The 22,574-nt window shown below is 42.5% G+C and overlaps 1 protein-coding gene across 1 annotated transcript; it reads right to left on the bottom strand.

The window, feature by feature from the left end:
- Window positions 1-272: 272 nt before the first annotated feature.
- Window positions 273-21,060, bottom strand: xkr5a (XK related 5a). The gene is made up of 7 exons (XM_014143895.3): window positions 20,834-21,060; window positions 15,682-15,865; window positions 14,922-15,106; window positions 8,901-9,113; window positions 8,000-8,169; window positions 7,500-7,611; window positions 273-3,216 (listed from the first exon to the last, which is right to left on the bottom strand). The coding sequence occupies exons 1-7, from the start codon at window positions 20,958-20,960 to the stop codon at window positions 2,168-2,170; spliced, it is 2,040 nt and encodes a 679-aa protein (XP_013999370.1). The 5' UTR covers window positions 20,961-21,060; the 3' UTR covers window positions 273-2,167.
- Between the last annotated feature and the right edge of the window lie 1,514 nt (window positions 21,061-22,574).

The raw sequence follows: 22,574 nt of genomic DNA on the forward strand, positions 1-22,574 counted from the left end.
AGTTGAGAAGTTAACTGTCTCGCCGCTCTGCGCATGTGCACATTCTTAAAAGGGGCCGTTTTTTACATTCCTCATTAAAGGCAAGGCGAAGTGAAATTCCTGCACAATTCCAGAATGCTACAACGTTTATAGAACTTTCAAAGCATTTTCTTATTTACAACAACAATGTTCGAAATTATTTATGTAAAACTAGTTAGCATTAATAAATGAGCGAGCTTGTTTTCAAATCCCCCTCTTATCAAAGGACAAATAAAGACACAAATGACCCCATATTACCTATGTATTACCATGTAATACCTACAAACATAGCATAACTTATTTGCTTTTAATGTAGATATAAAATATAATGCATACATTAATTTGTATACAAGAATTCAATGAAAGACCAAATAATTAAAACTACTTTTTGCATTATGTCCACCCAATATAACCTTTATTGCTTCTTTGTTATCAAGCCACCAGTGGCCTTGACCTATGGAACAAAATGTTGAATAGGCAAACACCTGAGAGGGAGAAAACTATGAAAACCAGCATCATTTTAGTGTTCTGTATGCGTTGTCTATGGATCTCATCCTGGGTCCTTTATAGAACATTTAGTCAACAATACCATGATCCCTTATAAGAGCGATGGAAAAGTTAGTACAGCAAAACATGTTTTGGATATCCCTTAGTCACATTTGAGGTGTGGAAACTTAACCATGGGCCCGAGACAGTACAACAACATATTATATCTCATCTCAACCGAAAAACTGCATTTAGCAAGTTAACATGTTCAACATGGCTTTGAGACAAAGAATAAAAAACATCTATATTTTTGACAACATAATATACCTTAAAAATATGAATTAGCTCTTAGCAATAAATATGTTTGTTAATATGAACAACTTCGCAAAAGGCAAATGGTGTCCTATAAAAGCGAGACACCTGTCAAATTTCACCATCAAACAGTTTTGTCGAGTAGACATTGGAGCCCTGTCTGTCCTAAGCAGTGTCAGCAAATGAATGTATATGTTCACCAGTGGTGTAGCCATTACTCCACAACATAGCAAATGGTAGCAAAACGGGGTTTTTTGCACTGAAAACAACTGTTTCTTATTGGACAAGTTCAGGTTAGTCACTCCCTGTTAAGACTGTTTGCTTCCAGTTGGTTTTGTGTGAATACCCCCCTGATCACATGTTCATTTTGGGGGGCAGGGGGGAGCGAGCGTCTTATCAAAAGAATAACAAAAACACACAAGGAAATTAGAGGTGCACGGATACCATCAATGGTACTTGGTATCGGGCCGATATGCTACTACTTGAACCGGGTATCCGTAAATGCTAGCAGAGACAACGTTCAGATATGTAGCTGACATATTGTGGTGGGTATCTTCACTTTAGCCGAGGTCATGTCTCCTGCCTAGTAGTGATGGGAGAAAAAAAATTAATCGATACGGTTACACATCGGGATATTCGTTTTTACGATATTGCGATATAAATTTTGCGCTAGGTCGACTGTACCTGTGCCAATACCCCGGTATTTTTCCTTCTATAGCGTGTTCTCCTTTATAAATGGTGAGCCAATATCTTTTCAGCACTTTTATTTCCATTACTTATTAACTGGTTTTCTCATGGCTCTCTCTTGTCCCTCTGCAGCAGACATATAGTGCGCAATATGTTTGGAACATCGAATCGCAATACATATAGAAGCGTAAAAAAAAAAAATCACAAAACATATCGTATCGGCACACAAGTATGGTGATAATATCGTATCGTGAAGTCCCTGGCAATTCCCAGCACTACTAGTTTTCGTAGAATAACTTTTCTATATTTGTTATTGTACTGAAATGATTATTTTTAAAAGCATTTTTGTGTTTTTAATATGTCATTATTTGTTTACTGCATTATGTTTGGTTGATTAGGAGGTAGCATTGATTGAACTGGGTTAAAGTTCATGTTATGAAAAATAAATACTTGAATCGGTACTCGCCGGTATCGGCCGATCCTGAAGAGAAAGTACTTGGTACTTGGAATGATCAGCAAGAGTTGGTAACGGTGCACATCTATAGGAAATGTATATTACATAAGATATGTGTGCTTCTAATTGAGCTGGTTTTGAGCTGGCGTTGAGATTGGAAAGTCAATAGAGAGGAAGCATAATCAGTCTCTCTCTCCCATCTGTCTTTTACTAAAATCCATCATCCTGGTCTCGGCGTGACAGTATCAGCTGCCTCCTGGGACCACTCAGATGGGGGATGCTTGGCGGTGAGTCCCCCTGCGCCCCAGAGTCCAGTTTGGGTGTTGAGGTGTAGCACGGACCCATCCGACCCATCTGCAGGCCCGTCATGTCCCTATGGGCAGGGTTGCTGGGGATGAAGCTAAGGCCTGCCATGCCCATGGGGGGGCTGACCCGGTCCAGGTGGGGGTTGCTGGTGCTGCTGGGGGACTGGGGGTCAGCGCTGAAGTACAGTGTGGTGCTGGACAGGGTGGTGTTAGGGCAAAAGTAGGGCTCGGGGCTTTTCCCAAACAACGATTTGCCCTCGGGCGAGCTACGCTTGAAGGAGTCAGAAACCGGCGACTCCAGCGGGCTCTCCATGTCCTCCAGGCTGTCCTTGCTCTCCTCCTCGCCCTCGCCGGGCGTCTCGGCCGACGTGGGCTCGTCGCTAGCGCTCTGGAACTCCTCCTTGCAGTCTGAGAGGTGCGCCAAGCCCCCCTTCATTCCTTGCGATTCAGACACTGAGGCCCCGGAAACCCCGTCGCAGCTGCCGCCGCCTGCTGTGGTCGTCCCGCCGCCGCCCGTACTCTTGGCCTCAGAGTTACAATAGGACTCGTCCACTTCCAAGATGGCCGCCACACTGCCGGAACCATAGGCGCAATTAATCTTCCCCAAGTCACCGGTTTTTAGTGCCAAGCGAATCAGGAGCCAGTGGTGGTGGCGGCAGGGGCATGAGTTACCCAGCCTGGGACCGCAACTCCCAGGATGCTCCAGGAGGGAGCCGGCCACGCCTGAGAGGGAGAAGCTGCCGTGGTTATGCAGGGAGGGGGGGGCAGCCTGGGGGAGGCTTCTGACACCACCCCCACCCCCCAGTGAGTAGGAAGACTCGCCCCGCTCCAGGCCCTCTAGACAGGTGGAGCCCATGTGGTGGTTGTGGTGGCCCAGGCGCTGGCCCTTGCCCTGGGCGATCTCGGTGGACTTGGGGTGGAGGAAGCGGTAGTACAGGACCAGAGAGGTGGTGCCTGGAGTAGGGAGAGAAAAGAGAGGGGGAGACTTAGAAACACGCAGTGTAGTAAAGGGTGTTTAAATTAAGTGATGGGATTGAAAGTTCCCGATGGGAAACAGTAAAAGTTGGTTGTGTCTGAAGCTTGACATGGTGCTTTAAAAAAGGTCCTATGCAGCCATTTTTATCTCAATATCAAATCATTTCTTGGTAACAAATAAGTACCTTAATGTGATTGTTTTCAATTAAAATGCTCAAAAAGAAAGAATTTTGCTAGGACTGTCTGGGAGTGGTCTGAGTTGGGAGGGGAAAACTGAAAACTAGCTGTTATTGGCAGAGGTTTGGAACTCTTTCTTATTGGTCTGTTAACTCATTTACTGTCTGGTGATGTCATAACGGCAGGCTAAAACGTCATAACGGCAGGCTAAAACTCCATACCACCAAAACTGCCTGAAATTTCAGCCTGTCTTTTCAAACAGCTCTTACACTGAAAGGGCATTATCATTATTTTCACAATTTCACAGTATTATTACAACCTCATAGTGTGGTAATATATATATAAAACACAGAAGAAAAAAAACATTTGAACCTCACTGGTCAAAATAACATTTAATTTATACTCCGTCGGAGTCTGTCGACAGACATTCCGACGGAATGTAGTCGCTTCTGTTTTCCTTTTCGCAGAACTTTGACCCTGTCGGAGTGTCTGTTGTCATGGTTACCGCACAGTAGTTAGGTTGCCATCCAATTTGCGACAGATTTATGTGAATATTCAAAAATCTGCATAAAAAAAAAGCCAAATAAACTGCATACATTCCCAAGTCGTAGTGGGAGGACCCCAAACCATATAATTTAGTGACTCCCAAGTTTACTTCGATACGATGGTTATTATACAGTACCAATATTTGCACATAAAGGCAATTCCACCACCATTTCTCACATAACTCATTTCAGATACACAAAAAGATCCCACCTTGTCTAGCTTTTTTTTTTGTACGATTTTATTTGATCTTTTATAAACAATACAAAACATACAAACATCAACTACATCACACCTGCCCAGACCCACACTCCCATCTCCAGTGCCACCATCTTTCCGCCACATGGCCTGAAACTGCACCATTTTGTTTCGATTTTTCCATTGTGTTAATGATGGTGGATTGATTTATTTCCAAGATGAGTGATGAGAAGAGAATCGTCCAACCCATTGGGTATCTCACTACACCCCCATATGCCATGTGTTGAAATATGTCGAGAGATGGATTCAAATTAAGTTGACATTGTAATTCTGACAACCAACTTTCTAGCTCCGCCCACAACTTCCAGACTTCCTAGCGTTCCCAGAAGGATTATTGAGTCATTATTAGTTTTACACTTAATACATGACACTGCCGTTGTGCTGCAGAATGTGTGAATTTTGTCTATTGTATAATACATTCTATAAATTAGCTTATACTGGATTAAGCTTACATTTTGTGTTATCTATAATTTCATTAGTTATGCTCCAACTTTCCCTCTATCTTGTGCCAACATCAGTTCTTTTTAAGTCTTGGTTCCAATAGTTTTTTTTCTAAAAGATTGTCAGCTGGATATGCTCTCTGTGAAAATTTGTATACATTACCTATCATACGAATATCCTTTTCTAACTCAAATAAGATTCCCTCAAGGTTGCTCTGATGTCCAAAAGATTTCAAATAGAAATGTTGTGATGTGTAACTTAAGTTGCATATATTTGAAACAATCTACATTGGTCAGCCCAAAATTACTTTTTCGTTCTGGCATGGAAATAAATGTATTTCTTGTTACCAAGTCATTCATGTTTTCTATACCTTTAGTTTTCCATGTGGATCAAGTTATCGGTGTATTCTGAAAAGCTATCTAAGGATTGTTCAATAAGGTTGTGTTTTTAGGAAGTGATATTGGTGCTCGTAGAATACATTATCTTCCATAATTTTTTTTATTTAACCTTTATTCAAGTAGGCAAGTCAGTTAAGAACAAATTATTATTTACAATGACGGCCTACCATATAGTTATAGTGTTCTTAATTATTAAGTTGTTTATGTTCTTAGCTTTATCCTTTCAAAATAAGACAAAGATTCTGGGGATGAGCATGAGCTTGAGAAATGGAACTTTATTCCATTACTCAACAATATGAAAGCAGATCTAATTAAATGGAATAAATCTTCCCATAAATCTTACAGGCAGAATAAACCTCTTTAGAATTGCATGGCTGCCAATGATTTTGTATTCATTTTCTGTAATACCAATTACCCCACCAAAGACATTCTTTAAAAAAGTATACTCGGTCATAACATACTTTATATGAGCAAATAAAATGTATAGAATAAAAAGTTTTACGACTTCCTAGGTCTCAGGGTGGTTTTAACCTTCCAGACTTGGAATTGTATCAACGCGCTACCAACGCACGAAAGGAGGAACAATGGGGACATATCAGATTTTGTTTTGACAACATTTGGAAAGTTTACAGACAAATGATCCGTTTCCATAAGGCCTGTCATGCCATGTTTTAGCCATCGTGTTTCTCTAACATCAGCTGTGTGCAGTGTGGTATCCCTCAGGGCAGTTGCATTAGAAATGATTTGCCACTTGTTTTACAAGAACCTAAAATGACTATGTATGCTGATGACTGCACAATGTACACATCAGCACCTACAGCCAGTGAGCTCACAGACTCTTAGAATGGACTTACAGTCAGTGTCAGAATGGGTCATTAATAATAAACTGGTCTGAAAAATAATTGTATTTGGTTAAAAGCATTATCTTAGACCTAAACCTCAGCTGGAGTTATGTATAAAGGGTATGAACAGTGAACAAGGTGAAGAAGCTGAACTCCTAGGAGGAACATTGGATGGTCAGTTATCATGGTCAAGTCATATTGACAGAGTTGTTGTGAAGATGGGGAGAGGTATGTCTGTTATAAAATATATGCTGTGTGTTTGACAAAGATCAACTGTGCTAGTTGTTTAGGCTCTGATATTGTCCCATCTTGATTACTCTCCGGCAACATGGCCAGGTGCAGCAGAGAAAAGCAAAGCTGGCAAAACAAAGCAGCACACCTTGCCCTTAACTGCAAACATAGAACTAACATCAACAACATGCATGATAGTCATACATACACTTCAAACAGACATGCATACCCCACCAGACACGCCACTATGGGTTTCTTCGCAGCACCTAAACTGAAAACAGATGTACTGTAACGCGTCGCTCAGTTAAGTATAGAGCCATGTCATCGTGGAATGCTCTGCCACCAGAGGTTTGAGGCAAAAGGCAAGTTTAGCTTAAAAAAAAAAACATATTGTATCACAGCGCCTCTTCTCTTTATAAATAATCAAATGTAACTGTAGTGTATATAAGAATAGTATTTTTGTTGTCTCTTGGTGTCTTTCCTATAGACAACTCTTTTTTTATTTCATGTTGTTCTTGTCTTACTGTTCTGTACTTTGTCATGTATTATGTGGACCCCATGAGTAGCTGCTGCATGTGCAGTAGCTAATGAGGATCCTAATAAAATAAACTTGCATAAAATGGTTGGATGAAAACCTGGTTTGTGACAGTAACAAGACTCTTCTAGAAAGTCCACCATTACCTTGTAAATAATGATCTTATTGTAAGTTTATTTTCTGGCAATACTGAAAAAAAAATTAGCTAAAGTTAAGACATTTTCAGCTTTGCTCTATTTGAACTGGCTAGCCAGCTAGCTAGCTAACAAGCTAAAAACATACCAAAACATCCTTTAGGAAGTTGCTTTTAGTTGCTAGATAGTTTCTTTTAGCTGCCTGGCATGACATATACAAACAATTATTTTGAAACGAATGGGTTTATTGGTGTTAAAATCCAGTAGTTATGCTATTTGGATGACCAAGCTGCTGATGTCATGTAGAGGCTGTCATTTTTGTGTTTATACTTTTCATAACGACAAGTTGGTGTCGGACAACAATAGAACATTTATGATGGTCACTGCGACAGCTGTCTACAGCATGTCAATAGAACAACTGCAAACCAGCCCTTAGATAGACTATATATCCCTTACAACCATGAACATTACTAAATCTGTGATATTTGAGGTTTCTCTGGTAGTAGAATTTGCCCAAAATGAAATCTAAATTTGAATATAAGAAGTAGGCCTACTTGTTTCCTTTTAACACGTAATAGGTTTAACTTTAGTTTTGTAATAGCTCTTTTTAACATCCTCTGTTCTGTGCACACACCTCAGGCATAACCTGGGGGTTAAAACTAAATTCTACATTAGAATAGGGAGACTCCAAAGATTGACTCACCAAGCAGGAAGCTGCACAGCACGACAGTAGGGAGGGTTATGCTATCCCATGATTTCTCACTGAGGAAGTCTGACGCTGCCACTAGTAGTGTGGCATTCTCCAGTAGCATGGCCTATAGGAGAAGAGGTCAAACGAGAGGTCAGGAGAGTGAACAAATAGCCAGCCAGCCACCCCCCCCCCCCCAAAAAAAAATATACAACTCATCTCAAAGACACAGGGGTGAAGGCATAAGACAAGGCATGACAACGAGCACCAGGAGATTCAAACAGAAGTCAATCAGAACATTCCTAAGCTGCACACTCAATTCAAATTAAACCAATCTTTATTGTCCCCGAAGGGCAAGCCTCATCCTCCTTGTCCTCATACTTACCACGTAGAAGCAGGAAATTGAAACTGAACTAAATCTGAACTAACTAATATCTTTATTGTCCCCAAAGGGTAATTCAGTTGCTGAGTATGAGTTTACCCTCTATCGAGTTTCTTCTCTCTCTCGTACGTACCAGGTAGAAGCCGGCCATGCGGAAGCGTGAGGGGCCTTCTTTGACATTGAGGAAGAGGAAGATGTGGACTAATCCTAGCACGGCGTTGAACAGCCGCCAGCGCCATGGGCCAGTGCAGATATCGGGTTGCTGGGCGACCAGCCAGAAAGACGCTGTGAGCCAGTGGAAACCTGGAGGTCAATGTAAAAATACATTATTCCACAGTGAATTAGACAGCAGAGCACTACTGTGGTGGGAATACAGAGTGTGTGTGTGTGTGTGTGTGACAGAGAGGGTGTGTGTGTGTGTGCGCATGTGTGACGGAGAAAGAGAGAGACAGGGTTTTGTGTGTGTATGCACGTGTGCTCAGCAGGACCAGAGGGAACAGAGACAGAGGTAAGAGGTATTGTGCATCGTCATGCAGGGGGACACTGGTTGCCAAGAAACTAGCTTTGAAGGGCGATACGTGTTGTGAAGATGCCTTTTGTTGATTTGTTTACTTATAATCAAACCTGAGGCTTTGAGCATTTGGTATAACGCATGTAGAGGTCAATTGTAGGTCAAATCAGTTTATTCTAAATGACCATTTTGATTGGTTCTGTTGTCAGATGATTGTAAAGCATCTCAAATCTGCATTATTGACTACAATCGAGTTCTCTGAGTAAATACTGATGCTCAAGGAGTTAACAATAACTCTCTCTACCTTTATAGGATCATGCCGACCAGAACCAAACTGTGCTGGCCTGGCTCAGATATTCTCTGTTCACATTGTCCTTTTCAGCAGGGTTTCCAGCAACTATGTGAATGCTTAACCAGGCCTGCTCAGTACAGCTTGGTTTGGCTTGGCTTGATTTTGCTCAGTCGTGTGAAAAGCCCTCTAGTTTCTCCAGTTGTTGCACTGCTCCCTCCCTCCCTCTCTCACCTGCCACTCCGCAGGTCCACCAGTGGAAGTAGCGGGCGAAGGACATGAGGCTTGCCACCCGGGCACCCAGCATGCCCGCCCTCCACAGCAGCTGGCACAGCAGGGCGGCTGGGGGCATGGCCAGGTGCCCCGGGCGTATAAGGCAGCACGCCCGGCTGAACAGCACCAGCGCCCAGGACAGCGACAGCAGGCACAGGCCGGCGCATGCCGCCACTGTGGAGGCGGGGGGAGATGGAAAAGATTAGATATTTTTTACAGAACAGGTTTTTCCCTGACCAATTTTACAAGTTTGTTTCTTAGAGATTTTCTTTCCTTCCTATTTTAAGTGGCTGACTATAACCGGCTACCATTTCGCTTCTCAACAAGGGTCCCATCCTGATTGTAGACCTTTATAGTCCCAGATGAGCTGGCATGATCTGATGGATCGCGCCGTTTGATCTGATGGACAGCGCCGTTTGATCTGATGGACAGCGCCGTTTGATCTGATGGACAGCGCCGTTTGATCTGATGGACAGCGCCGTTTGATCTGATTTCAATGAAAATTCCAGAATGTTAGGGAATCCTCAGTTCTTTAGGATATGACTGTATATTTTGGTAACAAAATTACATGCAGTGCCTTCAGAAAGTATTTATACCCCTTGACTTTTTCCACATTTTGTTACGTTACAGCCTTATTCAAAAATGGATTAAATAAAAGTAATTCCTCAGCAATCTACACACAATATCTCATAATGATGAAGTGAAAACAGGTCTTTAGAAATATTTGTACATTTATTCAAAATAAAAATACCTTATTTATATACGTTTTCAGCCCCTTTGCTATGAGACTCAAAATTGAGCTCAGGTGCATCCTGTTTCCATTGATCATCCTTGAGATGTTTCTACAACTTGATTGGAGTCCACCTGTTGTAAATTCAATTGATTGGACATGATTTGGAAAGGCACACACCTGTCTATTAAAAGGTCCCAAATTGACAGTGCACAACAGAGCAAAAACCAAGCCATGAGGTCGAGGTACAGATCTGGGAAGGATACCAAAACATGTCTGCAGCATTAAAGGTCCCCAAGAACACAGTGGTCTCCATCATTCTTAAATTGAAGATATTTGGAACCACCAAGACTCTTCCTAGAGCTGGCCACCCGGCCAAACTGAACAATCGGGGGAGAAGGGCCTTAGTCAGGGCGGTGACCAAGAACCTGATGGTCACTGACATAGCTCTACAGTGTAGACGGGAGAACCTTTCAGAAGGACAACCATCTCTGCAGCACTCCACCAATCAGGCCTTTATGTTAAGAGTGGGCAGACGGAAGTCACTCCTTAGTAAAAGGCACATGACAGCCTGTTTGGACCATGAAATACAAGATTCTCTGGTCTGATGAAACTTTGGCCTGAATGCCAAGCATCACATCTGGAGGGAACCTGGCAACATTCTTTCTCCGAGTTGTAAAAGCAAGCAGAACAGAAACTGTCTACTCTTTAGTTGGCTGATGTAGCTGGCAAGGTAACGGCTGTTTAACTTATCATAAAAAAAATCTAACTAGTGTTAATTCACAGTGCTGAGCTAGTAGTGTAACTGAGTTTCCCAAAGTTGGTCCTTAAAGCTATAGTCTGGAATAATGGTAATTTCAATTATTGAGGTGAAAGAAACACGCCTATTTAGGCGAGATGCTGGCTAGCGGACTGGAACACTTAAAAAAAATAAAGGAGAGCCGCACACTCTAGGAGTTCAGATGCAAAAATATTTATGTCCAACGTTTCGACAGACAAGCTGTCTTCATCAGGGTATACCGGGTGAACCATTGATTTTATTCTTGGATAATATCATGTATAAAATGTACACCAAGGTAATTCTTTTTGTAAAACAAAATGGGAGGAAGACCTGGTAGAAGCTATTGATGATGATGAATGGATACAGATATATTTGAATGCCCATAATCTCAGACAAATTACTGCAGTTTAAGACCATCCATAGAACTTACTACACAGGAAACCATGAAGTTTATTAGGCTACGGGCTAAAGATTAAATAAGTCATGATGAGGATGGTGAAAGCGCACAGCGATGAGCTTGATGGTCCTTTCCAATAAATATTGAAGGTCTTATGCTGATGTAGTCGGTACATTAACATTTTTACGAAAAAGTACATTTTGTGTGCTCTACGTCATCACGCACTGACTTCTGCAATAAGTCTGTTTGGTGAAAACATACCACTGTTGGGAAAATGTGCATATTTTCTTAATGCGGATTCTCGAATATTCGCATGAAAATCTGTCGCCAATTGGATCGAAACCTAGCTAGTGAGGCTAAAGAAAGTGTGCCATATCAATTTAGCTAATCGTTACTTGACAAAAATCAAGACTTTAATATTGTTGTAATGCTTTTTGTATAACAAATATTATGTTAAAAAATAAATAAAAGATACCCGGAATTTTCCATTAATCGTAATTAATCACAGAAAATCCTGCGATGAACTCCATTAAATGTTGTTATCGTTTGACCTCCCTATTTCATACATATGCAGGGAAAATGTTACAGGGAAATGTCATGAATTCAGAATAGGGCAGTATAAGATACATCTTCACAATTGGTTGGGTGTTAGACAGCTTTTTTTATTATTCCCAATCCAACCCAAGGATCAGCTTGTCCACTGTCCGTGTAATCTTATTCTGAAGCCAGGTTTCCGTCCAACCCTAGGATCAGCTTGTCCAGGTTTCCGTCCAACCTTTTTATGCGAGTAAAGTACAGGCCTGAGAGTAAACTTTCAAAATGTCGACAAAACAAAATACGCTAGACAAGGTGGGATCTTTGTGTCTGTAAAAATGAATTAAGAGAGAAATATCTGTAGAAAGGCTTTTATGCGCAAATATTGATATAACCATCATATTGAAGTAAACTTAGGAGTCACGCGATGACATTGCGACTCAGTCTCCTGTATCAATGCTGCAATATTCTATGTGCCGTAGGGCTAGGGCCAGTCTGCTATATCTGGTGTAATTCTCCTGTCTTATCTGGTGTCCTGTGTGATCTTAGGTATGCTCCCTCTAATTATCCCATCTCTCTCCCCCTCCCGGAGGACCTGAGCTCAAGGACCATGCCTCAGGACTACCTGGCCTGATGACTCCTGGCTGGCACCGTCCCTAGTCCACCTGGTTGTGCTGGATACCCAGTTTCTGCTGTTCTGCCTGCGGCTATGGAACCCTGACCTGTTCACTGGACCCCCACATGCGGTCTCATCCTCGAATTGCTCAGCTATGAAAAGCTAACTGACATTAAGTCCCAAGGTGCTGACCTCTTGCACCCTCTACATACACTGTGATTATTATTTGACCCTGCTGGTCTTCTATGGACGTTTGAAGAACAATCTGGCCTTAATGGCCATGTACTCTTATAATCTACACCCAGCACAGCCAGAAGAGGACTGGCCACCCCTCAGAGCCTGGTTCCTCTGTAGAGGACTGGCCACCCCTCAGAGCCTGGTTCCTCTGGTCTACCCAGTACAGCCAGAAGAGGACTGGCCACCCCTCAGAGCCTGGTTCCTCTGGTCTACCCAGCACAGCCAGAAGAGGACTGGCCACCCCTCATAGCCTGGTTCCTCTGGTCTACCCAGCACAGCCAGAAGAGGACTGGCCACCCCTCAGAGCCTGGTTCCTCTAGGTTTCTTCATAGGTTCCTGCCTTTCAAGGGAGTTTTTTCTAGCCACTGTGCTTCTACATCTGTATTACTTGCTCTCTGGGGTTTCTAGGCTCGGTTTCTGTATAAGCACTTACTGACAACTGCTGTTGTAAAAAGGGCTCTATAAATACATTTGATTGATTAGGCTAGAGATTAAATAAGTTATGATGAACTTCACAGGGTGGTGAAATAAATATAAATATCAAGGGTCTTATTGTGGTGACATGATCATCAATGCTTGGCTGCCAGTTTGACAAATAAAAAGTATTATTTTAGTATTATTTTTGTAGGCAATACATGTGCTCTAGCCAACAGAGTGCAGATGCTAGAGCGCATGTGCCATAACCAGAGTGGACACACTCGGTATATAACACAACATGTTTTTGTGACAAAACCATCAGTAGAGTTGAAAATGCGATGGAAACCCATTTAACTTGTTTTTTTTTCTGTACATGAAAACGTAACCGGAAAAGGTACTTTTATTTGCACTACGTCATCACGCACAGCCTTTTATATGCAACAAGTCAACTTTATGAAAACACATATCTGGTGGGGAAATAAGCATCTTGTTCATATGTGGATATTTGCATGAAAATCTGTCACCAATTGGATGGAAACCTAACTAATGTGATCTAAAAGGCTAAACTGTTCCTAAATCAGCACCTCTATTCTGAGACGCTTGATACACACCAGATGGGAGGCCAGGAGCCTTATGTATCAAGCATCTCAGTGCAGGAGTGGTGATCTAGGGTCAGTTTAAACTTGATCCTAGATCAGTACACTTCATGAATACGGGCCCATACACTAAGAGATGGTCAAAATTGTATTATTACATATATTGAACAAAAATATAAACACAACATGTAAAGTGTTGGTCCCATGTTTTATGAGCTGAAATAAAAGATCCCAGAAATGTTCCATACGCACAAAAATCATATTTGAAAAAATATATGTTTGTTTACATCCCTGTTAGTGATCATTTCTCTTTTGACAAGATAATCCATACACCTGATGAAGGTGTGGCATATCAAGAAGCTGATTAAAAACAGCATGATCATTACACAGGTGCACCTTGTGCTGGGGACAATCAATAAAAAAGCCACTCTAAAATGTTCAGTTGTGTCACACAACACAATGCCACATATCTTAAGTTGAGGGAGCGTGCAATAGGCATGCTGACTGCAGGAATGTCCACCAGAGCTGTTGCCAGAGAAGTTCATGTTAATTTCTCTACCATAAGCCGCCTCCAATTGTGTTTGAGAGACCACGTGTAGCCACGCCAGCCCAGGACCTCCACATCCGGCTTCTTCACCTGCTGGATTATCTGACCAGCCACCCGGACAGCTGATGAAACTGTGTGTTTGCACAACAGAAGAATTTCTGCACAAACTGTCAGAAACCGTCTCAGGGAAGCTCATCTGCATGCTCGTCGTCCTCACCAGGGTCTTGACCTGACTGCAAGTTTGGCGTTGTAACTGACTTCAGTGGGCAAATGGTCACCTTGAATGGCCACTGGAGAAGTTCACGGATGAATCTCGGTTTCAACTGTACCGGGCAGATGGCAGACAGCGTGTATGGCATCGTGTGGGCGAGTGGTTTGCTGATGTTAACGTTGTGAACAGAGTGGCCCCATGGTGGAGGTGGGGTTATGTTATGGGCAGGCATAAACTACGGATAATGAACACAATTGCATTTTATTGATGGTAATTTGAATGCACAGAGATACCGTGACGAGATCCTGAGGCCCATTGTCGCGCCATTCATCTGCCGCCATCACCTCATGTTTCAGCACGATAATGCACATCCCCATGTTGCAAGGATCTGTACACAATTCCTGGAAGCTGAAAATGTCCCAGTTCTTCCATGGCCTGCATACTCACCAGACATATCACCCATTGAGCATGTTTTGGATGCTCTGGATCGACAGCATGTTCCAGTTCCCGACAATATCCAGCAACTTCGTAGAGCCATTGGGACAACATTCCACAGACCACAATCAACAGCCTGATCAACTCTATGCGAAGAAGATGTTTCACGCTGCATGAGGCAAATGCTGGTCACACCAGATACTGACTGGTTTTCTGACCCACGCCCCTACCTATTTTTTTAAGGTGTCTGTGACCAACAGAGACATATCTGTATTCCCAGTCATGTGAAATCCTTAGATTAGGGCCTAATGAATTTATTTAAATTGACTGATTTCCTTATATGAACTGTAAATCAGTAAAATCGTTTAAATTGTTGCATGTTGCTTTTATATTTGTGTTCAGTGTAGTAGTTAATAACATATGATTTATGTTCTTTGTTTGTTTCTTTGTAATTAATTGCCTGGGTACAGTGGTGTCTTACCCGGGGAGTCGAGTTCCACGTCAGTGACGGCCAGGACGTAGGTCTGCAGCAGGGTCTGCGGGAGGGTGAGGACCAGGGCCTCTAACAGGCGGAGGGCAGACACATCAGCCTGCTGCATCACAGCTGCCCCCAGCTCCCCCGCAGTGCCCTGCATGTCCCATACAGACACCATGCAGTCCCACAACCTGCCAGAAAGTGGAGACAAAGACCAACAGCTGTGAGACAGAGCTGGTGAGATAGGGCCAGAGCTAGAGAGCATTGGGTTATGCATGGCGGTGGATGATGCGATGTACTGTGTGTTGGTGGGATTGTGTAAGAAATTCTGCAATTTTGATATAATGTACAATTTTCTGTTTATCTAATTCAGATTAGATACACAGAAGATTTTAAGATTCCAGGTTTAATGATGGAAACCTCTCAAGGTAACCTCTAACGCACATCACTTCCGGTATAGTACTAAAGGACAAATAGGATAAGAGATCTTATTCCTCCAACTAAGAAAATCAATGGCAGGATTCTAAATGATGTTCACTCTGAATACTCTAAGCTGAAAGGAACTTCTGTCAAATTCTAATTCTGAGCCCCATTGCCTTGTTGTCTGAGTCAGGGTGGTGTTCATTAAGGCACAGTGGAAATAAAACGTTCTAAAATATTTTGTCACAGAAAACAAAAGCAAGCATTTCTAATTGGACAAGTTCAGATAGTACCTCCACATTTCTGTTTTTGTGCCCAGGTGAGGCCATTGTTCAGGTGGGCTCACCTTTGGAAGATGCCCAGTTGCAACACGTGTGTGAGGGTCAGGAACCAATAGTGGTCTTCCCCATCGTCATGGTACCACCTGAGACTCAACACCTGGACCAGTATCCCTGGCAACAGGAGGGCCAGGGTCAACCCCGCCCAATGCGTTTCCTCATTCCATAGGTAGAATCCTATGCAGTAGATCACTGTATAGAACACATACACACATAGAAGAAATAGATGTATTATAATACATTTGTAACAGTATAATAGTGTATCATTGCATTGAAGTACTAAGGTCTATTTACCTAACTACATACAAAATATTTTAGATTACATTCTGATTAAAACAATGTTTTCTTTTGGTTACATTCTGTACAGTCCATGGTGGGAGTGAATGGTGACACATTCCATTGCACAAAAAGTAATCTACAGGAATCAGTGAGTGAGAGAGAGAGAGAGAGTGGATGGGTGGATTAATGGTACATTTGGAAACAATCCTCTCGCCCTGACTTCCTGGTTTCACAAAAACTGACATGTGAAAGCCATATCAAAATCATTGATACTCATTAATTAATGAATTGCCATTTAAAGTGTATGCCTCTTGACCACAAACTTGGCTGGAGGAGAGAAGTGCTCGTTGGCTAGATATTGATTATTTCTGTCACATCCCTCTGGACTGGCTGTCTCCGTTGGTGGGGCCCTAGAGAGCGCCTCAGGCACAGCAGTATTTTTGTCCGGTTGAAAGCCATCCGTGCCAAGGCCAAAGTCGCTTCGCGCGCAGACAGTCACCTTTGCCAGAGCTCTTGTCATTGATCTGCTTACTCAGGGCTTCTCACACGCGCAAACAAGGATGCACAGCACCTGTTTCCAGAAGAACGGCCCGGAGGGGAACTCACCTGCTCGTCTCCCCTTCGACCGACATACAAAATCAAACATCACCAAAAGCATTTCTCTTATTATCGGTATCATTTGCAGCATGCAAGTTGAGTGGATGTAGCCAGCAATAGAAACAAGATAGAACTGTGAGTGATAGTAGCTAAATTGGGTTTGCGAAACCTCAGTCAAAAGCTGTCACGGATAACCATGGATTGGCATCATCCCAATTCAGTGCATGTAGCTATCGTACATTCTGAGAAGACACACTGTAGAAAGGCTAGCCCAACCTACAACCTTACATGTCACCATCAATACATAAAAGGAAACCACAGTCTTCATGAAGAGATCCTTAAACACTTTTAGCGATCTTTGTAATTACAAATCAATTTATATTTCTCACATGCTTCGTAAACAACAAGTGTAGTTGCTTACTTATGGGCCCTTCCCAACAATGCAGACAGAAAAAAATTGATACAAAAGAAAGTAACATAATAAAACAAAGAATAAATACACGACTAACGATAACTTGGCTATATACAAGGGGTACCAGTACAGAGTCGATGTGCAGGGTTATTTTCTACATTGCATCAAAACTATGAAATAACACATATGGAATCATGTATTAACCAAAAAAGTGTTAAACAAATCAAATATATTTTAGATTCTTCAAAGTAGCCACCCTTTGCCTTGGTGACAGCTTTGCACACTCTTGGCATTCTCTCAACCAGCTTCACCAGGAATGCTTTTCCAACAGTCTTGAAGGAGTTCCCACATATGCTTAGCACTTGTTGGCTGCTTTTCCTTCACTCTGTGGTCCAACTCATCCCAAACCATCTCAATTGGGTTGAGGTCGGGTGATTGTGGAGGCTAGGTCATCTGATGTAGCACTCCAGCACTCTCCTTCTTGGTCAAATAGCCCTTACACGGCCTGGAGGTGTGTTGGGTCATTGTCCGGTTGAAAAAAAAATGATAGTCCCTCTAAGCGCAAACCAGATGGGATAGCGTATCGCTGCAGAATGCTGTGGTAGCCATGCTGGTTAAATGTGCCTTGAATTCTAAATAAATCACTGACAGCGTCACCAGCAAAGCACCCCCACATCATCACACCTCCTCCTCCATGCTTCATGGTGGGAACAACACATGCAGAGATCATCCGTTCAACTGTTTCACAAAGACACGGCGGTTGGAACGAAAAATCCAAAATTTGGACCTATCAGACCAAAGGACAGATTTCCACCAGTCTAATGTCCATTACTCGTGTTTCTTGACCCAAGCAAGTCTCTTCTTATTATTGGTGTACTTTAGTAGTGGTTTCTTTGCAGAAATTTGACCATGAAGGCCTGATTCATGCAGTCTCCTCTGAACAGTTGATGTTGACATGTGTCTGTTACTGGAACTCTGTGAAGCATTTATTTTGGCTGCAATCTGAGGTGCAGTTAACTAATGAACTTATCCTCTGAAGCATAGGTCTTCCTTTCCTGTGTCAGACATCAAAGCTATGAAATGGAATCATGTGGTAGTCAAAAAAGTGATAAACAAATAAACAAATAGAGCCAGTTTCATCATAGCGCTTGATGGGTTTTGTGACTGCACTTTTTCTGCATTGACTGACCTTCATGTCTTAAAGTAATGATGGACTGTCATTTCTCTTTGCTAATTTGAGCTGTTCTTGCCATAATATGGACTTGGTCTTTTACCAAATAGGGCCATCTTCTGTATACCAACCCTACTTTGTCATAACACAACTGATTGGCTCAAAACGCATTAAGAAGGAAAGAAATTCCACAAATTAACTTTTAACATGGCACACCTGTTAATTGAAATGCATTCCAGGTGACTACCTCGTGAAGCTGGTTGAGAGAATGCCAATTGTGCAAAGCTGTCATCAAGGCAAAGGGTGGCTACTTTGAAGAATCTCAAATATATATTTATTTGTTTATCACTTTTTTGACTACCACATGATTCCATGTGTCATTTCATAGCTTTGATGTCTTCACTATTATTCTACAACGTAGAAAATAGTAAAAATAAAGAAAAACCCTGGAATGAGTAGGTGTGTCCAAATTTTAGACTGGTACTGTACATACAGGTAAGGATAAAGTGACTATGCAACAGGATAGATAATAAACAGTAGCAGCAGCCTGTATGATAAGTCAAAAGAATTAGTACAAAACGGGTCAATACAGACACTGTAGTTAAATAGTCCTCCGCCTGGTATAGAGGTCCTGGATGGCAGGGAGCTTGGCCCCAGTGATGTACTGGGCCGTGCGCACTACCGTCTCTAGCACGTTGCGATTGGATACCAAGCAGTTGCCATACTAAGCAGTGATGCAGCCAGTCAAGATGCTCTCAATGGTGCAGCTGTAGAACTTTTTGAGGATTTGAAGACCCATGCCAAATGTTTTCATCCTCCGACTGTGTCGGCTTGTGTGGACCATGAGTATTCCCTAGCTTCCTTGAAGCTCTAGACCCGCTCCACTACAGATCTGTCGATGTGGACGGGGGCGTGCTCGGCCCTCTGTTTCCTGTAGTCCACGACACCACAACGCCATGACACTGACCACCTCCCTATAGGCTGTCTCACTGTCATCGGTGATCAGGCCAACCACCATTATGTCGTCAGCAAACTTAATGATGGTGTTGGAGTCATGCGCGACAATGCAGTCGTAGGTGAACATGGAGTACAGGAGGGGACTAAGTACGCACCCCTGAGGGGCCCCGTGTTGAGTGTCAGCATGGCAGATGTGTTGTTGCCTACCCTCACCACCTGGGGGCGGCCTTTCAGGAAGTCCAGGATCCATTTACAGAGACAGGTGTTCAGTCTCAGGGTCCTGAGCTTAGTGATGAGCTTAGAGGGAACTATGGTGTTGAATGATGAGCTGTAGTCAATTAACAGCATTCTCACATAGGTGTTGTCTAGGTGGGAAAGGGCAGTATGGTGTAGTAGGATTCGATCTTAGTCCTGTATTGAAGCTTTGACTGTTTGATGGCTCGGAAGTCATAGCGGGATTTCTTGTAAGCGTACGGTTTAGTGTCCCGCTCAATGCAAGTGGCAATTCAATCCTTTACCTCAGTGTGGATGTTACTTGTAATCCACGGCTTCTGGTTGGGATATGTACATACAGTTACTGTGGGGAAAACGTTGTCGATGCACTTAGTAATGAAGTCGGTGACTGATGTGGTAAACTCCTCAATGTTATCGGACGATTCCCAGAACATATTCCAGTCTGTACTAGGGAAACAGTCCTGTAGCTTAGCATCCGCTTCATCGGACCACTTCTGTATTGAGAGCATCACTGGTACTTCTGTTTGAGTTTTTGCTTGTAAGCAGGAATCAGGAGGATAGAGTTATGGTTCGATTTATCAAATGGATTGCGAGGGAGAGCTTTGAATGCGTTTCTGTGTGTGGAGTAAAGGCCACCTAGAGTTGTTTTCCATCTAGTTGCAGTTTCCCTACATTAAAATCACCTGCCACTAGGAATGTCGCCTCTGGATGTGCATTTTCTTTTTTGCTTATGGCCTTATACGGCTCGTTGAGTACTGTCTTAGTGCCAGCATTGGTTTGTGGTGATAAATATACAGCTACGAAAAATATAAATTAAAACTATTGGTAATTAGTATGGTCTACACTACTGGACATTGGCGCTGAAAATGGTGGACATCACCAACCTGTAAAAACGGAAGTTCTGCTCCTCCAAACTAATCTCGTACATTGCCAGAGGTGAGTTTCTGAAATTCAGCGCATGCAAAATACTTATAAGATGTCCAGAGACACCTGAGTACTTTTGCAAAGTATAGTCACTTGACACGTATGCGACATAGGGCATTAAGTGACGCAAACCACACATTTTATAATATGTTTATATAATTTTCTCTTCTCCAGAAATATGTTATTTGAAGGTCTCCTGAGGCTGTCCTAATCACTGCTTAATTTTCATGCAAGGAGTTGGGTCCCGGTATCTGAGGGTTTAAAGACCACAATGGAACAATGCAAAGCAAGGTTACCGGGTCACGCCACATTCACATTATGCACTTCTACTTAACTAGCTAGTGTGGCTACTTGGCTAACTAGTGATGCTGAACTGTACTGGAATAAGTGCACGATAGACTGTAGCTAAATACGCATTCCGTGAAGCCCATAATGGTACATTTTGTCGACAAACCAAGAGCTCTACCAATGTATATAACTCAGTGAAGGTCACTAAAGCGGTCCAAGGTTTGTTTGAACGTGCTGTGAATGTTCATTTGCAGAATAGAACAAAAGTTAAAGTGGCTAGTATTAGGTGTCCACTTACGCGAGGTTCTTTCGGCCAGTATCACCAGCCCCGACACACCGAAAAGGATAGCTTGGCACCATGCTATCCAACACCCGCTCCGAGCCGCGGAGGGCATCACACGGTCAACGGGCCCAGCGTTTATCATGATACGGAGACGTGGGCGCCGCGAGAACCAACCGGGGACATTATTACTGTCATCCTTCTCCCTCCGTGGATCCGTTACATCCTCGTTTTGCTGGCTGGCTCCTGTCAAAAAATATCTGACGTCACCGTGCGGTTTTTAAAGAGATAGTACAGTAGGTACTGTACAAACTCCCGATGGTCACATTGACCGTGATACATTACCTGACACTTTTTCGCCACATCTTCTTCGATCATAAGTGGCTATCCTGGTTTATAATCCTCAGTATCATAAAAATGTACACTACCATTCAAAAGTTTGGGGTCACTTAGAAATATCCTTGTTTTTCAAAGAAAAGCTACAAAAATTGTCCATTAAAATAACATGAAATTGATCAGAAATACAGTGTAGACATTGTTAATGTTGTAAATGACTATTGTAGCTAGAAACAGCTGATTTTTTTTATGGAATATCTACATAGGCATACAGAGGCCCGTTATCAGCAACCATCACTCCTGTGTTCCAATGGCACATTGTGTTAGCTAATCCAAGTTTATCATTTTAAAAGGATAATTGATTATTAGAAAACCCTTTTGCAATTATGTTAGCACAGCTGAAAACTGTTGTGCTGATTAAAGAAGCAATAAAACTGGCCTTCTTTAGACTAGTTGAGTATCTGGAGCATCAGCATTTGTGGGTTCGATTACAGACTCAAAATGGCCAGAAACAAATAACTTTCTTCTGAAACTTGTCAGTCTATTCTTGTTCTGAGAAATGAAGGCTATTCCATGCAAGAAATTGGCAAGAAACTGAAGATTTTGTACAACGCTGTGTACTACTCCCTTCACAGAACAGTGCAAACTGGCTCCAACCAGAATAGAAAGAGGAGTGGAAGGCCCCATTGCACAACTGAGCACCAGGACAAGTACATTAGAGTGTCTAGTTTGAGGACCAGACGCCTCACAAGTCCTCAACTGGCAGCTTCATTAAATAGTACCCGCAAAACACCAGTCTCAATATCAACAGTGAAGAGGCGACAGTGTCTCTGTTCTTTTGCCCATCTTAATCTTTTCTTTTTATTGGCCATTCTGAGATACTGCTTTTTCTTTGCAACTCTGCTTAAAGGCCAGCATCCCGGCGTCGCCTCTTCACTGTTGACGTTGAGACTGGTGTTTTGTGGGTCCTATTTAATGAAGCTGCCAGTTGGGGACTTCTGGTCCCTCTGTGTTTAGTTTGTGTGTGTGTGTGTGTGATGTGCGTGTGTGTGCGTAATAATGTATCCTTGAGTGAAAGAGGAAATGGTGGGGACAGAATTTTGAATAAGTTGTGGTCTAAATCGATACCCTGTATAACAATTTACTGGATTGTTGCAGGAAACTAAATGAATCATTTAATCATGTGTTTCAGTTTCATCATTCACAGCTCTGGGGAGTCAGCACATTGGTCTCAATAGCAGTGTGTGGGATATAGAGAGTGGGTGGTTGTGGGTGGTTGTGTATGTGATCGAAAGTGAGGAACATCTCATGTGTGAACAGTTTCCCGTATATATGAGTTCAACTGCTGCTGGCAACTGGAAGTGATACATTTGAGAGAGAATACATATACGGACGCACCCAACACACACACACACACACACAC

The sequence above is a fragment of the Salmo salar genome, chromosome 15 (assembly GCF_965601325.2).
Source record: "Salmo salar chromosome 15, fSalSal1, whole genome shotgun sequence".
Classification (NCBI taxonomy): domain Eukaryota; kingdom Metazoa; phylum Chordata; class Actinopteri; order Salmoniformes; family Salmonidae; genus Salmo; species Salmo salar.

Excerpts from the sequence above, each read along its gene's own strand:
- xkr5a (XM_014143895.3), bottom strand. The coding sequence starts at position 20,960 with ATGATAAACGCTGGGCCCGTTGACCGTGTGATGCCCTCCGCGGCTCGG. Across the intron at positions 15,866-20,833 it reads ACTGGCCGAAAGAACCTCGC|TGATCTACTGCATAGGATTC; the intron begins GTAAGTGGACAC and ends TGTTCTATACAG. Across the intron at positions 3,217-7,499 it reads GCTGTGCAGCTTCCTGCTTG|GCACCACCTCTCTGGTCCTG; the intron begins GTGAGTCAATCT and ends TCCCTACTCCAG.